This window comes from Neofelis nebulosa, chromosome 4, assembly GCF_028018385.1.
Source record: "Neofelis nebulosa isolate mNeoNeb1 chromosome 4, mNeoNeb1.pri, whole genome shotgun sequence".
Taxonomy (NCBI): domain Eukaryota; kingdom Metazoa; phylum Chordata; class Mammalia; order Carnivora; family Felidae; genus Neofelis; species Neofelis nebulosa.
The window spans coordinates 19,374,100-19,391,896 of NC_080785.1; the positions used below are offsets into that span (position 1 = coordinate 19,374,100).

Below are 17,797 nucleotides of genomic sequence, written 5' to 3' on the forward strand. Positions count from 1 at the left end.
CTCTTAAAAAAAAAAAAAAATGAAACCCGGCCCCCTTCCCAGCCTACTTTATTTATATTTTCGCTTAAGCATTCCTGTTTCCACGTGCCCCAGAGTTTGGTGAGATCTCTACCGCTGCGTGGGGCGTGGGCGAGCGAGCGGAGCGGAAGGAATCCGGTCACTCTAGGACCTAGCGGAAGAAGCTGCCTCGAGTAGCATCTGTGCTGACTGCGGCGCCTCCAACCTCGGCGCAGGCCGGCCAATCAGAAGCCGCCTTTGCGGAGCGGCGCGCCAATCGTACCCGCCCTTTCTGCAGACGCTACCGGCTATTTAAAGGTCTGCGCCAAGGCCCGCGTGGCGTGGTCGTTTGTTGGGGGGTTTGCGGAGCGCAGCGGTCATGGCCAGCCACCTTGTGCTCTACAATGGCGCCAAGATGCCCATCGTGGGGCTGGGCACCTGGAAGGTAGGTGCCCTGGAGGGGCGCGGCCTGGGGCGGCCGGGACCAGCAGTGACCCTGAGCGGCCACTGCCGCGGACGCCTGGTCTCCGAGGAGCCATACTTCGGCTTGCGCGGCCCGGGCGGGACGGGGCGGGCCCCGCGGGGACAAGGGTACGGGGCGCTGGCATGCGGTCCCGGGAGCTTGCGGGGGGGCGGGGGGGGCGGGGGGCGCGCTCCTGTGGACGCTTAGTGGGTGGGATTTCCTAGGCCGCACTTGGAATCCTCGCCCAGCTGGAAAATCACCGAGGGGGTCTTCTGTTGCCCTGCCGCTCTGCTCGGGCGGTGGGAGTCGGGGGGAGCCAGGGATATGGAGCCGAGCTCGGCGTTCCCGTCGGCACCGCACCTGTGCATCTGCGCCTTTGTCTCTCTACTAGTTTGTCCTTAATTGTTTCCATTTTCGCTCTCCCAGGAATAAGCACTCAAAGTAAGCTCGGAGACTGCAGGTAATTAAATTAGCTGCCACGAGTTTGCCCAGGATCCGTCTATCTCCGTGTCCCCAAACACACGACGCTGATCCCCTGTAGCCGGGCTTGCTTCTTCTCGGGGGGTGTGGTATGCGAGGTGGACCTTCGAAGAGAATCTGGGCAAGGGTGGTTACCGCCCAGAGAAAAAACTGTTAGCTGGCGTCAGTATTAAAATTGTCTCCGGAAACCTTCCCACCGCTGAAATCTTTCCACAACGTCCCTAAGAATTGGCTAGGAATAAAAAGGCTAGCCCGATTATCTGAAAATTAGGGGGCACAGAAGATTAGTATTATGGGCGCTGGAACAAAACCCAGTATTTTTAAGCCGCTTGTAAGTTAGCCTTGGGGTATTGTATATCACATTTACAGCTGTGACCCAGGTTTTCCCAGGAACTTTGAATATGGGCCTGGGCACTGGGTGTTTACACACTGACAAGAACACGGGGGAGAAAGGATTGAGTGCACCCTGAAATGGTTGGATGTAGAACAGAGGGTGGTGTTTACCTCTCCCCTACGGCCTGCAGCTGCAAATTAGCAAATTATAAGGTAAATCAGAAAAGGGGCATAGAGTTGCTTCACACAGAAAGTGTTTCTTGGCGAAAGTAATCCGTGTATATGTAATTTGTGTTTCCTTCAAGAAGTCCAGTGGTGGCTCTTAGGGTGGAATTAAATCAGGACCATGACACCAGGTTCATTTTCATCTGTGGAAGGTTATTCTCTTGGAACGGATGTGAAAAGACACTTTCTCGGCAACAGTGAATTACAGCGTGTATAATGTTGCAAGCAGCGTGCACACGTATATGCATACATATACGTAGGACTTGAGCAAAAGATTTAGGACAGGATGCTTTACGTTACAGGTGGGATGAATCCCAAGATTTTTATTCTATTTTGTGTTTTCAGAGGTTCTGTTCCCAACCTTGACCTGTCGTTTGAAAATTACTGCTCTGGGGTAAATAGGGACTAAAAGAGGTTAACAGAGGGTTTTAAATCATGGCACCTGAGCACTTAGTGCCCCGAAAGGCTGTGTGTTTCTTTAAAAATAACATTATGAAATCTACACTTAGGTCATTCGTCCTGGCAAACTAAGTTCTTGGAGGGCGAGGGTAGCATTTGCCTTGTTCACAAGTATTTCTAGCACTTCTCACAATGCCTGGTAAATCATAGGTATCCAAAAGGTATGTAAGTATATGTTGAATTAATACAAAGAAGTAGGAAAACTTTGGATGGTGGGGGAGGGAAGGAGACGAGGTCTGTACAGAATTGTGTTGAGCTGTAATGGAGGAAGTAACTGAAATAGCGTTAGGTATGGGTTTAGAATGCGTTTTTATTCTTTTTTTTTTTTTTTTTTAAGTATAAAAGTTATATAGGTAGTGGGTTATTCCCTTTTCCCCCATATGTGTGTACATATTTCTTCACAGATGCTGGACGAAAGGTAGGGTGACCTAAATATCGTTTGCTTATCTTTGTAGGAACTGGGCGGGGGGGGGGGGGGGTCACTCTTCAACTGGGCACAGCTCCTTGTCCTGGATCTTTCCTATGATAGCTGTGCCCCATCCAGACCCTTCGCAGGGCTCTGGTCGCTTCCAATCTGCTTTTGCATCAAAGGTTGTCGGATGCTCCCTTCTGTCTTTGGAGGTGAGGCTTTCAGACAGAGGGGAGAGCATCTCTGCCTCAGACCCTTCGTGGCTCAGCGAGCATTTCTCTCCGGCAAGCTTGCCTTCCCATAGGCTAGTAAGTAAACCCACCCACGTTGTATTGCCAGGAGTTCGTTCAAACACATTACTTCTGATGCTGGTCGGTGTCCTGTTGCTGGTAAATGTTTTGACTTAACTGAAAAATTGTTGGTAGTTTGGTCATTATAATGCACCACCTACTCCAAAGCTAGGAGGGGAGGTAAAACTGTGTTTCTCAACCTCTTTTCCATTATCACCACCCTGGCCCTACCCAGGAACCTTTGAGACATTTTCTTGTAATTGCCCTCCATGTAAAATTTTAACATCACAGATAGACTATACATCTGTTCGTGTCCTGTGGCCCTTCAGAGGACAGCAAACCATTGTGTAAGCTAAGATGGGTTTTTTTTGCCCCTAGTGAACCAGTTTTTGCCACTTCGGGGATGATATCACCCCCTTTAAGAACACATGAGGTAGGGGCGCCTGGGTGGCTCAGTCGGTTGAGCGACCGCCTTCGGCTCAGGTCATTTTCTCTAGCGGTTTGTGAGTTCGAGCCCCGCGTTGGGCTCTGTGCTGACAGCTCAGAGCCTGGAGCCTGCTTCAGATTCTGAGTCTCCCTGTCTCTCTGCCCCTCCCCCACTCATGCTCTGTCTCTCCCTGTCTCAGAAATAAACATTAAAAAAAAAAAAAAAAATTAAAAAAAACACATGAGGTAGAAGAAAATGGCTGAGAAGGACTTCCTGTCACGTTCCCAACGTGGGGCAAGCGTGTACCGGCCCCAGGATCCCGGGGTTGGGAGAGAGGGTAGCCGGCTGGCATTGCAGCTAAAACAGTAGCTTGGTTTTACTGTTCACCTACCTCATCTCCCTGTAGGCCTCAACCTGACTCGCTTCATGATCAGAGATCCTTAAATAAGTCTTCCCCAAGCAAGGCCAGTCCTGGTCTGTCCCCATCTCAGTCCAGTGGAGGTATCAGTGTCTTTGAATTCAGAGATTTAGTGGGAGGAAGTTAATTTCGGTTTTATTGGTTTGTGATTGTTGCCCAGACCGATTATGAGCTTTGACGCAGAATGGCAGCCAGATTGACTGTTTTCGTGTGATAAGGCGACTGAAAAGTATGGTCAACTCTTTATCATTTGAAAGTGCAGTTTACATCGTGACACTGTAAAACGAACGTGGACGTACTGAGCATGAGCCTGCACCAGGCATCGAAAAGCACATTTTCTGCTGACCGTGGGTTGGACGTGAAGTGTAGCACGTTGTAGTTAATTCTGTGGATTCTCCCCCGTGCTCGGTCTGTGGGAGTCTGACGTGCGTGGCAGGTTTTAAACCCTGTGTGTCCAAAACTTGCAGGTTGCCAGTCTCCCAGTCTTTTGCCCAGTCCTTGCCCTCTCTGAGTCTTTTGTGTCCTCAGAGCCTGAGCAGGCCCAGCTTGCTCAGATTAACCCGAAGTTGGTGGAGAGCGTATTGTCAATTGGTTAAACCCTTTTAGCCACCAAAATACCTGTGTTCGGTGTCAGAATACCTAACTTTTGTTATCACGATGCTGAACTGGATCCCAGAAATTTTATTTGTGAATAGGAATTATGAAAAATCAAGGCTGGGCCTGTTGCCCAATCCCCATTTCTTCGTATGCTGCTTCTGGTAGAGAAAGGGGTTGGTAATCTACAACCCACAAACCTGTTTTTGTAAATAAAGTTTTATTAGAACGCCTCTCATTCCTCTCTGTATTATTTATGACTGCTTATGTGCTGGAGCAGCAGAGTAAGAGCAGTTGCAACAGACTGTTTGGCCCACAGAGCCTAAAATATTTTCTGCCTGGCGTCTTACAGAAAAAGTTGGCCAACTCCTGTCCCAGAAAATTCTAAGTGAATTAATTGGAACCTGAAATATGTTTTTTTAAGTTTATTTATTTTGAGAGAGTGTGTGTACGTGCACACACAGGTTGGGGGGCGGGGGCAGAGACATAGGGACCTGAGCCGAAATTTAGAGTCAGATGCTTACCCAACTGAGCCACCCAGGCGCCCCCAGAATTTGGAAGACATTTTGAAAAGTCACAAATGCCTGTGTAACTTGCATCTGGTTGAAATGACTTACACTTACACGATGAACCCTTACACTTCCAATAGAACACTGTATTGTAAGACCACTAGTATTTAAACAAAACTAATAAAAAATGGTAAGTTTCTCTTAGATGCAGATTGAATTTCTCTAAGGAAAAGCTGGTTTAATCGGAAGAAGTTAAACAATGCTTTTGGGGGACAGCTTTTCTGTGATAGGGTATTTTTCCAGGCTTTTGCGGTTGATGGCCCTGTTTCTTTATTAAATCTAAGTTCACATCGAAAGTTATGGTTTCCTCTTCCTTATTCCAGGATTATCATTGGCACGCTGTTCTCCTACATCTCACCCAGGTTCCCCCCCCCCCCCCCCCCCGCGACAAAGTAGTTTCCTTTGTTCCAGACCTGCTCCCTTTCATTGCAAAAGTAATACCTGGTAATTAGAGGCAATTTTTTAAAAGTACATCAGAAAATGAACAGTCTTCTCTTCCCAGAAATCCCCACGGTTCATACTGTAAGGGATTCAGTCTCTGAGATGCCTTCTGTTTTTACTATCCACATTCTTTTATAACTTTTCTGGTTGGAGCCTTGAGGGAATAAAGGGAGAGTTACTGTCTTAAAGTTACCAGCAAGAGCTACAAGCAAAGGGAAGATGACTGGGTTTGACAAGTGTGTGTGTGTAAAGGTGGGGGGACTGATAGTGATGGTCTGAGCTGGTGTTAGCCCGCTGCAGGTGTTACAAAGGGAGGACATGGGGGGGCCTGTCTTGTGGAGATGATGGGGACCCCAGGAGTAGAGAATTCTCACTGCCATCAGTTGGTGCCCACAGCCCAGACCGTTGTCAGGTTGCTGCCTGAGCTAGTGCTCTGGAGCTGGAAGGTCCCAGAGGATGGGGCATGGATAGATTTGCCCAAGTCACAGGGCAGAATAGGGGCAGAATTGGGTTAAAACATAATTTAGTCTAGGATTTGTACAACTTGGTCGTATGTCACTGGAGTGTTTCCTGTACTGGTTGTCTGCAGATTTGCTGTTCAGTGTATAGAAATATACTTCATGACTTATTTTCTTTTCCAAGTTTTCAGTTGGGGCCACTCCCTTCTGTTTGCATTTTTAAATGTGGACATGACATGGAGAGATGGCGTCATCATGTCTTAGCATTCCCAAGTTTATTGTGTGATTTTTCACTAGATCTTAAATTGGCTGATTCATTAGTGATAAGAGAAGTTCATTTAATCTCTTTCTGGGAAGGGTTATACTGAGATGGTTAATATTGAATGTGGTTTGTGGACTCTGGTGCATTTTCACTGCAGAGGATGACTTTTCCCAGCCCAGGAGACTTGTACTGTCACCGACCAGAGTCTCTGTGCCTCTTCAGGTCCACACCGGAGCACAGAGCTGCTGGCAGAGCATGGCTCTAAGGTCCTTCTTCCAGGCTTTGAGTCCTGATGTCCCCTTACTGACTGACTGCAGGATCATGGGCCAGTGGCGTGGCCTCTCCGTGCCTCACTTCCCTTATCTGTAGAGATAACAATGTGTGCCAGGGTTGTGATAAAGATTCAGCGTATTCACGTACTTAAAACTGGTAAAAAGTGGTTCATAGCAGATGGGAGCTGTCCTTTTCAGTTTGAGCCAGTTTGGCTAGATGCCCCGCTGGTCAGGTTCCCTTCAGTGACGTGATCTGTCCTGGCTCAGCCTGGTGGTAACCAGGATGCCTGTTCCAGGGTCAGCCCGGAGGACAGCCGTCAGGGCCCCCACGGCAGAGCACGTGGCCCCACACAGCCTTCCCCATCGCTGCGAAGCTGTCCCCCAAAAGGGGAGGCTGGCCCACAGCTGCTCAGGAGACTTGCAACAAATTGCCACACTCCTACAAATTTATCTTACAAAAGGCCAAACAGTTCTTCCCTCTGTTTTTGCTTACCCTTTGAAAGCAGCGTGGCCGTCTTCCCAGCACATGTGTCCCTAGCCAGTCAGCCCCCTTCCAGGGAAGGGTCAGGGAGTGACAGCCTCTTTATGATCTGTTGGTCATTTCTGTCTTTGGCTTCTCTATGAAAACATAAGGTGAACTTTTTCTCAGTACTTTTGTACCAGTCGTTCAGCACCCTTGATTATCCTAGTCTGCATTCTTTTGGTTGCAAGGAATTGAATAACCAACTTCATCCGAAACAGGGAAAAAAAGTGTGTCTGAGGTGGGGATTCATGGACCTACAGGGTGCCCTCAGGTGCACCAAATTCGAGGCTGTGCATGATGTCACTAGGAGCAGTCTCTCTCTCCTGCCTGCTCTCTTCAAGCAGCTCCCGGCTCCCAGGCTCCCAGCACGGTGACCCCAGCAGAATGACAGCTCGTCTTGGTAGTTCCAGAGACCGAGTCTCGCAGGCCTGGCTTGGGTCGTGCCTGGTCACGGCACCAGCTGTCATGGCAGATGCAGCGTGTGGCCTGTTCAGGCTGGGCTCTCTCTGCCCCGTGCCTTGAATCTCGAATGGTGGGGAAGGCTGCACTTGCAGCTTCTTTGGTCCTCCAGGGAAAGAGGATATTGTCAGACCATCTGAAGATGCCTCCTGTCTTACACCTGAGTTTGGCAGTCCGCCCCCCGGCTCCCCCCTTGGGGGTGAGCAAGCCGAGCGTGCCAACAGGCTCTGGCCATACATTTGTTCCCACTGGCCCATAGTCTGACCCCCCTCCCCACCCCCCCTCCTGTTCACAGCAGCTGCTGTCAAAACAGCAAATGTCTGCAGCTGTCTGTGGCCCTGGGGAGTTTTCCTTTTCATTCTCTTCTCCCCCAGCTCTCTGGAGGAATGCACTGCATTCGTTCAACAGTCTGTTGCACATGTGTTTATTTTTCACCTCTCTGGTCTGAGTAGGATCAGTGAGGGGATGGAAAAAGTGTCTGCGCAGTCAGTCTGGGTGCTGGTGGAGCTCGAAGGCTCCAGAGGCCCCTCTTCCTCCTTGACAGCCAGCCCGTTTCCCGTCCTGGTGACAGAGACGGTCAGATGGCTCGGGCACGGACAGCCGTTCGGTGTCTTTGCAGCCCCGCCCACAAAGTATGTGTGACCTCCACGGACCCCGTTTCCCCTCTCCTTCCCCCTCCTTTCCGTCAGCTGGTATCTCAGAGGGACCGTCCCCCACCTCTGCCTCTTACAGCAGATTCTTACGTGGTGACAGATGCAGCCCCCACCTTGGAATCTGCATCAGTGACGTTCTGGACTTTATGATAATCTCCCAGAACTGCTTAAAAGCAAGTGATTGTGAGAATGTCGCACCCAAAAGGAGAAAGGAAAGCATCGGCGTTTAGCGCCAGCTCGGAAACCGAAAGGGAATTGGGTAAATAATGACAGCAGTTATTAAAATCTTCTGAGCTGTTCGGAGGAAATGGTGTCCCTTATCATCTTGGGAACCTGTTAGATTCAGCTGGGGGGTTTTCATACAGTGGTTTGTCAGTCAACAGACGGAAAGACGCGAGCGAGACCGCTTTGGCACATCGTTTTAACGTGGTCTGTGCTGCCGTTAAGTGGTTGTCAGAGTAGCTGAAAGTGAAGCCGTGTAGCATTTCACCTTGGTTCCCCATCCCCTCTCCGCGAGCAGACGGCTTGGGAAGCTGCTTGGGGCAAAGGCCACCTTCCAGTGCCCATCCTTAAGGGGCAGGAGCTTCCTCAGCGAGCAGGAGGTCCATACGGCCCTTCTTCCTGTTTTGCTTCCTTCTTCGTGTTTTGCTTTGGTTTTTTATTTTGACTCCATGCCTTCCTTTCCTTTTCCCTTCAGTCCCCTCCGGGCAAAGTGACAGAGGCTGTGAAGATTGCGATTGACCTTGGGTACCGCCACATCGACTGCGCTCATGTGTACCAGAACGAGAATGAGGTGGGGTTGGCCATCCAGGAGAAACTCAAGGAGCAGGTGGTAAAGCGCGAGGACCTCTTCATCGTCAGCAAGGTACTGCTCTGCAGGGGAGCCTCGGAGGAGTGGGGGGGTGACGGCGGGGAGGGATATTGGTCCAATGGCAGTGTCAGCTTGGGAGCCAAGGCCACACTTCAGGGCCAGTTAATATGCTATAGTTATTACTCAAGAGGCCGCTCTTCTGGGGCAGTGTGTTGACTGCAGGCCACAAGGGCTCCAAAGCTCACCTATCCATGGTCCATTGGAGGGTCGTTCAGCGTAGACCCATTGGGTGGAGCCCCTTGTTGATGAGGCTTAGGTTGTGGGTTGGTGCTCCCTTCCCAGAGAGCTACCCTTGAGGACAGAACTTGGTTTCCATCTGGAGACCGGATCTCCACTGCTGGCCACTGTCTTTGACCCAGAGGCTGTTGGTGCCCAAAGGGACACAGGCTGGGCCAGTGAGACTGACTCCACAGAGACCGGCCTGTTAGGAAGATGGCCCCGAGAGCTCCCGTTTGGGGCCCGGGCCTTACGAACTGTCTGTTCTATACTCTGCCTTCGGTTGGGTCCCTCTGAGAGGTTTCCCTGACCTGCTTCCCCTACCTTCCTTTGGGAAGTTAGGACCCACGGTGGGCGGTGGAAACCCCCTCACCGCCTGTTGGAGCATCACAGTGAAAGGGGTGGGGGGTGGGCTCCTGGCCGGGAAGCAGCCCCTGTGCGCGGCCTAAGACGTGCTCTCTCCCTGGCTTCAGCTGTGGTGCACGTACCATGAGAAGAGCATGGTCAAGGGGGCCTGCCAGAAGACGCTCAGCGACCTCAAGCTGGACTACCTGGACCTCTACCTTATCCACTGGCCGACGGGCTTCAAGGTAGGTGGCTCAGGGCTCCGGCCGGGCCCCTGTCGCTCACGGGCCCCTGTAGCCCGTGATGCGTTAAGGCGCAGGTGGGGACCCACTCTGTGTGTCGCCGTCCCTGGCTCTGCACCTCGAGCAGCGGCCAGTGCTCCCACCTGGGAGCTTGTTAGAGATCAGCCTCGGCCCCCCCCAGGCCTGCTGCACGGGAACCACGGGCAGCTTGTTTGCACGTTACAAAATTTGAGGAGCCCTGTGCTTTGCCACTTGCTGGCCGTACGGTCTAAAGCGGTGACCTCCAACATGGCTCCAGTGGTGTTCTGCACGTGGCCCAAAGACCTCATTGGCTGCCCCCTCTGCCTCTGTGTGTGTGTGTGTGTGTGTGTGTGTGTGTGTGTGTGTGTCTAGTCCTGTGCGCTGCACACAGGCCCCGTGCTGTGGAAACCTGATAGATACTTCTTGGCAGCCCGAGTCTCCGCACAAAATAAACTCGAGTTATTACACCCTCTGCCTTCACTGTAGTCACAGGGTCAGGTTTCCGCTTTGTCAGCCAGACTGAAGGTGTGTGGTGGGTTTGACCCTGTGGCCCTGTTTTAATTGCGCCGTGTGTACCGGGCCTGACTTCCCGCCCTTTGTTTTTCATGATAAGCCGCTGAGACTCAGCAGGGTGACACGGGCCCCGTGCCCCCGGCCCCGAGTCCTTCCCCCGTCCCCAGCCTGGCCCGGGGCAGGGCTCCCCTCACTGACCAGGAACCGTTTCCATCTAACAGCTGCCACCCATTTGAAAGAAAAAGTGTCAGGGGGCCTCGGGAGTTGTCTGCCTGTCTCTTTTTCACACTGGCCCGTGGATTTGCCCTCGATCGTCTTCTAAAAACAGCTATGGTAGTTAAGAGTGAGTTTTTTTTAGAACTTTGCTTCCAAAGATGCAGGACTGTGAAGAGCTGTCACTGATTGATTGTTATCGTATCAACAGCCGGGGAAGGAGTATTTCCCACTGGATGGGGAAGGCAACGTGATCCCCAGTGACACCAATTTTGTGGACACATGGGAGGTGAGGCGGCCCCTGATCTGGCTTTCTTCCTCCTGGCTGGTTTCGCCTTCTCCTTGTGAGTGGTCTGCTCTGCCTTGTCTTCCACTGCATTTTGTCACCCTGTCACCATTGTTACTCTTCCAGTCTCGTTGCAGCCAGCCTGGTTTTGTCTTGGCATCTCTTGGCTTCTCAGAGGTCTGACTCACTGGCACCTGTTAGTAAGGGCAGGACCTGTTAACCTGACGGGTGCCAAGGGTGCTTTTCTCGTCCTCGTCCTCTTGGGCACGTGTCAGCAGCAAGCAGAGACCCTGTTTTGTCGTTAGGCCATGGAAGAGCTGGTGGATGCCGGGCTGGTGAAAGCTATTGGAGTCTCCAACTTCAACCATCTCCAAGTCGAGAAGATCTTAAACAAGCCCGGCTTGAAATACAAGCCGGCCGTTAACCAGGTAAACCTCCAGCAGGGAAGGCTGCGCATGGGAGACTGTTGGGTTACTATCCGAACCCGTGTCACCCAGGCAGCAGCCAGGAGGTGGGTCCTGATTTGCAATCGAGAATGACGATGAGGTATCTGGGAGCCGAACTTGCAGGAGAGACGGAGTTTGAGCCCGGCTTGTGATGACTCAGGGTCTCCTAGATTGTCAGTGTGCAGACACTGAGATCCTTAGACGTGTCACAATTGACAAGTGGCCAAAGCCAGAATGAACCCTTAGGGCCCATGAGCATGGTACATCAGTAACAAGATTATTGTTCTTCGGGTTGAGGACACTAGCTGGGAGATGTAAACAGTTGTCACAACTTATCTGGGAGATAAGACATCGGTCATACATAATTTTCTGTCTGGGGAAGAGGGGCATACTTACTGTCTGTCCCCGCACCTGTGCCGACGCGTCACCATCAGCCCCGTTTGCATTTGCAGATCGAATGCCACCCGTACCTCACTCAGGAGAAGCTAATCCAGTACTGCCAGTCCAAAGGCATTGTGGTGACTGCCTACAGTCCCCTCGGCTCTCCCGACAGGCCCTGGTGAGGTTTCCACCAGATCGTGTTCTCTTGTCCTCTGGTGAAGGTTAGAAGTGGCGAAAAAGAAAAAGTCAGCTTCAGGGAACATGCTTCTGGCATTGATTTGCAGACCTACCCAGGAGCATCTTGTTGGGGTTCCAGTAGCCTCTAGTAGCAAGGTGGCTGCTCTTTTTCCAGAGGGTTGGGAGTTTGTGCCCGAGATTCAAATCAGGAGGAGACCGACGGACTGCCTTCTAAGGTCGATGGGAGATAGGGTTGCCGACTCCCTTAAGCAGCGGCGATGATGGTTGCTCACACGGGCCATCTTGTCTCCAGGGCCAAGCCTGAGGACCCTTCCCTGTTGGAGGATCCCAGGATCAAAGCGATCGCAGCCAAGCACAATAAAACCACAGCCCAGGTACTGTCATCTCCAGGCTTCCGTGGCCGTTCCCAGAACCCCCCGCGTGTGTAGTGGTCCCCTTTCATCGGGCAGGGGGGGAGGCGACCAAGCCCAGCCGAGCCCTCCCTGGAAGTGCAGCTTGGGGTCCTGGAGTGGGTGGTGGAAAGGGCACCGACTGGAAGTTAGAAGACAGCTGTGTGATGGGGACAGTGACCTCTCCAGGCCACGCCGAGGGTCAGCATTTGCTGATGTAGGTGGGAAGCTCGTCTCTGTGCTCAGGGAAGAGCACTTGTGACCAGCTGCCCGGGAGATGTTCTCTTTCTCCCGTGTGGCGCCACGGCTTCCTCCTTGTGACCAGTACACGGGAGACACGGAAGCACGTGGCATGGCTGGGGGTGACCCTGACCCCTCTGGGCCTCTGTTTTCTCACGTGTGGAGTTCTAGGATTCCCTCGTGGAGAATGGATGTGCAAGACTAAGTGACATAACCGTGTGGGTGATCGGTGTACATACTCGCTCGGCGCATCTGTCCCCAGGTTCTGATCCGGTTCCCCATACAGAGGAATCTGGTCGTGATTCCCAAGTCTGTGACACCCGAACGCATTGCCGAGAACTTCCAGGTAAGATCCTGGCTGGTCGGCCAGGTTTTGTTCAGCGGAGAAGGGGACAGGGTCTCTCTTCCCGTGCCTCGATTGTCACGTGTGAGACCCCCACCCACCCTCCTGTCACCCCTCAGTCAGGAAGCCAGCCTCAGCTGCAGTGAGCAGACCGTGCACTCGGGACTGTGGCTTCTCTTGGGTGGAGGCGCCATGCCGGGGTGGGCCTCGTGCCTCATTGATGCCCTCTGTACATGCACCCACCTTTGCTGAGGCTCCTCGGTGACTCCGCATTTGTCCTGAGAAATGTGGCCCTTGAGTGACACCGCCTGGGCTTGAATTGGGGCTCCGGTACCTTGCCTCCGTTTCCTCGTCTGTAAAACGATACCTCTTTTGAGAATTATCACGAAGATTAAATAAGATGCGTCAGAGGGCTTCTCGTGGTGCGTGGTACCTGAGTAAGCGCTCCGGGAACACTGGTGAGTCTGTGGACTGCGGACACCCTGTAGACCGTGAGCCCACCCACCACCCGTGCCAGGACCCCTTCCGGCAACAGGCAGGGCACAGGGAGGCGTTCGTGTGGGCCCCCAGAGCCCCTGCCAGGGCAGGTTAGATTGCCGCTTGCACCCAGGGGCAGGGGTCCCTGCGGGGGGGGGGGGGGGGGGGGGGGGAAGAGCCGCTCCAGGGGGGACCTGATGCCCGTGAGCCTCTGCTCCCCCTGAGCAAAGCCGCCTCGCCAGGACCGCTCTGACCCCTCCGGTTCCCAGCAGCCGTTGCCACAGCAGGCAGCTCATTTTGTGTGCTGTGCGGCCGTGGGTTGTGAGGGCATGCGTCACCCTCCGGTCCCCTGGGAGACCCAGAGAGGCCTCGGGGGCAGGGGTGGGGGTGGGGGGCCCTTACTGCGCAGTAGGGGAGACAGTCGTCTTGTTAGGGCCACACGTTTTACCTGTTCGAGCTCAAGTGGTACAACCGTGACAGCTGTGAGAAACCTATCCTGCCAGAGATGGGTCCTTGGTTTCCTGTTTCATTTGTTTTAAAGGTGGTAGGAAAAACATTTTTAAATGATTAATCTTGTAGTGCTAACACAGTTATTTTATTCTTGCCTTTTGCTCTGTAGCCTTTGCACATTTGCCCACAGTTGTGATCGCAGAGTGTGCGGCAGGCTTCTTTCCTGCACGTTCTGCAGTCATCTGACCCAGGGGCCTCCCTCGTGTCCCCGTGTGCAGCCGTCCCCTCACCCCCCACCCCCACCACCCCAGGTTCTTCTGGTGCTGCCTCGGCCCTGCCTGCTGTGAGGGCCGAGGTCTTCCCAGGCAGGCTGTGCTCTTCAGGCGAGTGGTTCCCCTCCTGATGACCTTTCTTGTCCTCTTTGGACGTTACTTGGCGGCTTCGGCCCATCTCAGAAGCCATCTTCTTCGACCACATCCTTCGGCTCCCCGGCTGGAATTCATTCCTAGTTCCTCTGGATCCCCCGAGTGCTGTGTGTAGCATCTCACGCAGTGTGCGATTGATTATTCCTTGTGTTGGAGCTGTGGGATTGCCTCTTCCCTTCGATTCACTGGAAACTGAGGCGGAGATACTTGTGACCCTTCATTTCCTTCCCCCCTGGTGCTTGTCACAGAAGTGCTCAGCAGTGCCTTTGACATTAACATTAACTAAAAGGACTGAAAAGTACCCTTTTGCTTAGAGGTTCCTGTTTTCCCGGTTGTGTGTGGCATCCAGACAGATCACGTGCGTTCTCCGTAGTCCTACGGTCAAGTCTCTCCGAGATCTGTCTTCCTGTCTGCCCTTCCCCACTCAGGGCAGCATCCCGCTAGCGGCCCCGCACAGAGCTGTTCGGATACTTGGGTACTCTATGTTTGACCTTCATTTGCAGAACTTACCGAACTTTTTTTTTTTTTTTTATTCTTCTTTCTTTTTAGGTCTTTGACTTTGAACTGAGCAGTGTGGATATGACCACCTTACTCAGCTACAACCGGAACTGGAGAGTCTGTGCCTTAGTGAGGTGAGTGGGTCCTGGGAGGGGATCTGATGCTACAGAACGAGAGAAGCTCCTGCAGGCCGTGCTGCCCAGGGCCTGTTAGCACAACGGTTCCGACCTGTGTACGTTGCCTTGCCTTCTCATCCACGTGCAGCAGCAAGCATTTCGTCCCGTGGGAGCCGCAGTGCACATAGCCACGGGGAAAATGCCCGGAGATCTGTTCTAGATATGTTCTCCCCTCCGCCGCAGGCAGCCACCACATATTTTAGCGTTAATTTTCAACTCTCAGTGGCTCATCTGAAGCCAGGTGATCCCATGTGGCTCCTGTCCACCCCCCTTCCTGGCAGACTTTGCGTGTGACCCTGTCTTACAGTGACTTAATAAAAGGGGTTCCGTAGGAAGACCGTGGTGCTTGGGGCCCTGACACCGATGAGCCACGTGACTGAGAAAACCACTCGATGCCCTGACTGGCAGGCACCCAGGGCCCCTCCGGCTCCACATTTGCTGGGTCCTTGTATTTCTGGCAGTTGGTAGTTTGGAAGCTGAGGGAGGTGACTTTCCCTACAGTACAATGACTAAGTAAAGTTTGAAATTCATTCTCTGCTTTCCAGAAAAAAGCTTCCGTTTTACAGCGGGGACTCAGAGCTTCCTCTCTCATGGTTTTTATTGCCTCTTTCCCCTCCATCTCCTCATGGTTACATTCTCTTCTGAGCGAGATCTGGACTCTCCCTGGGGTGGGGTGGGGTGCCGGCCTTCTCTCTCCAGCCTCTGCTGCCTCTGCAGTTCGGTTTACACCGCGGGTGTGGCAGCCGCCCCCCCATCTCCACCCCGCCCCCGGCAGGTGTCCACCGGGTCTGGGGTCTGCGTCTGGGCCGAGATCTCCGCTGTGCTTCAGGCAGGATGGTGCCTGGTGAGCGTGTGGCTGTCACACCCGTGGCCTCGCATTCCAAATAGGCCACCAACAATTTTATCACTGGCAGCCCCACACCAGGCCCTTTCTGACGGCCCTGTTTGTGTTAATGGCACTTAACCTTTAAGCATTAGAATCCTTTTTTGGGTCGGGTAGGTGAGGGAGAGAGAAATGATTCATTGACCGGGTGACCTCTGTGCTCCTTGGAGGGACTCTGTATCAGTTCCTTGGCCCTTCCCACTGCCCACGACAGGCATTGAAGCCCTCGGGGCTGACAAATCACAGTGGTTTTCCAACTGGTCCCGTTACACTCCCTCCACTCTCCGGTGCCGTCGCAGAAAGAGCTGTCTGATTATTCTGGGGGCTACTGATGTTTAATGGGGATGGGTTGGGGCTGGAGTGGGGAGGGAGAGGCCAGTTCCAACATTCCTGGGCCACCTAGGAAGCTTTCTCACTCGACATACATATCCAGTGCCTTTCTGGAAATTCATGCTGTCCTGAGCTTCTATGGCTAATGGCTGGGTTATGTTACTCGGGTTTGATGGGATGCCAAAAAAAAATGGAGCGTGGAGGAGTGTTGAATGAGCGAGAGTTGTGTGCCCCAAGCTGGGTTCACCCCGGGCCTTTCACACTGTGCCCAGCCTGTGTCTCCAGCGGTGGTGCCATTATGCTCCCAGCACAGGCCGTCGGCCCAACCAGGTGGGATAGTGAACCTGTTCAAACATGCCTGCAGCTCTGCGCTCCCAGGTGGATGCCTGGCCTGTTTCCTGCCCTGTGTTTCCCTGTGTCAAATCCTCCACTACTTTCCTTGGCTCCCTTCGGCTCCCACTGCTGGCGGGCAGCTTCTGGAGATGCCCGCGCCGTCTCGCTCTGTCACACATATGGACCCCTGGCTCCTCTCCTCACCCTCCTGCCGTTCCAGACAACGGGATACTGTCTGGTCCCGCCAGTTAGACTGAGTTCCCGGGATGCAGGAATCGTGTCTTGCTGCCCGCAGGCCTCAGGCACGGTGCGGGCTGCACAGGGAGCAGGGTATCCATCGTGCCTGTGGCAGAGGAGTCGAGGGGGCCTTCCGCCCGGGTGCAGACCCGTGATCTGCGGTCTCGGAACTGCCGGTTGTCTCTGAGGCCTCTGCTTTCACCCCAAGGAGACACTCACCGTTTCTTTTTGTGATTTGCTACGGTCAGAGTCTCTCCCTTGAAAAGCTAACATGTTCCTCTTTGTCTCCTGACAGCTGTGCCTCCCACAAGGACTATCCCTTCACCGATGAGTTTTGAAGCCGTCGGTGCCTGTCCTCCCCCAGGTGGCCTGCTGCTTTGTTCCCCGTGTCACTTCTCCTGGATGTAGCGTAGTGTGGCCTGTGCCCATCAGTGGTGGGTCCACGACCTGGGGACAGGCCAGTGAGGGCTTGGCCCACGTGGTGTTGGGTCCAGAGAGTAGTATCCATAGATACTATCCATAGAAGTCTCTTCCAGGTCTCTTCTTCTCCAGCTGGGGAAAGTAGGACCTTAGTACCCTTTTCTGGCTAAGTTGAATCTACAGAGTCGAAATAGTGCTACTAACAACCGGATGTTGGCTGCCGGGAAGCGTAACCCTTTCAGCCGGACTTCTTGCCTCAAATAAAATACTTTTGTGAACTTGATGCTGTTTGTTTTATTTTGATTTATCGAAACGATACACCATCTTGTGTCTCACTCGGCCTTCGTCCCATCTATACCCATAAAGCAGGCCGTTCGACTGGGCAACAGGAATGAGCCCCTGATGTCTTACCCTCTAGTTGGGGGCCCCTGGCCCCCAGTACTTCACCCAATTAGCTTTAGGGTGGTTGGTCTCCTCTGCGGGCACATTGGAGTCCCCTGGGGAGTCCTTAATGCTAGTGATGTCTGGACCTCACCCCCGGAGACCTGTCTGAGTGGCCCAGGGTGGAGCCAGGCCACAGAAAGTGCAGGCTCCCCAGGTGTTCCCACTGTGCAGCCAAGGCTGAGAGCCGCCGCTGTAGGGCCGAGCGAGGTGGTAAGCCCATCTGTAATTTCACAGGTTACTTTGTTGCTCCTGTTGCCCCTGAAGACCAAAGTGCTGTTTAGGAGGAGCCCTGCTCACAAAGAACTGCTTTCGTGGAGCTCACCGTCTAGACCAGAGGGAACACGGCATCAGTAGATGACGTCTGTACTAGCTCCCAACTGCCGTAACAACACATTGTAGGCTGAGTGGTGTAAACAGAGATGTATTTCTCACCCATTCTGGAGGCTGGAAGTCTGAGGGCGGGGGCGGAGGGGGGGGCGGGGGCCGGCGGGTCTGGTGAGAGCCTTTCCCCGGGTGGTGGGTCGCCACTTCTCCCTGTGTCTTCACCTGCCAGAGAAAGAAGAATATTCTCAATAGGATCCCACAAGTACAGGTCCGTTTTTAAGTTTTACAAATGCTGTTGCTGGCGTTTATTAATAACGTTTTCTTTTCCGGAGTTAAATTGACAAAGGCTGGGAAAGGGATGGAC

At 53.1% G+C, this 17,797-nt stretch overlaps 1 protein-coding gene across 1 annotated transcript; it reads left to right on the forward strand.

The window, feature by feature from the left end:
- The first annotated feature begins 293 nt into the window (after window positions 1–293).
- AKR1B1 (aldo-keto reductase family 1 member B) lies at window positions 294–16,718 on the forward strand. Its single transcript, XM_058724233.1, has 10 exons — window positions 294–442; window positions 8,430–8,597; window positions 9,293–9,409; window positions 10,365–10,442; window positions 10,745–10,867; window positions 11,338–11,444; window positions 11,757–11,838; window positions 12,356–12,439; window positions 14,338–14,420; window positions 16,541–16,718. The coding sequence occupies exons 1-10, from the start codon at window positions 377–379 to the stop codon at window positions 16,581–16,583; spliced, it is 951 nt and encodes a 316-aa protein (XP_058580216.1). The 5' UTR covers window positions 294–376; the 3' UTR covers window positions 16,584–16,718.
- The last annotated feature ends 1,079 nt before the right edge of the window (window positions 16,719–17,797 follow it).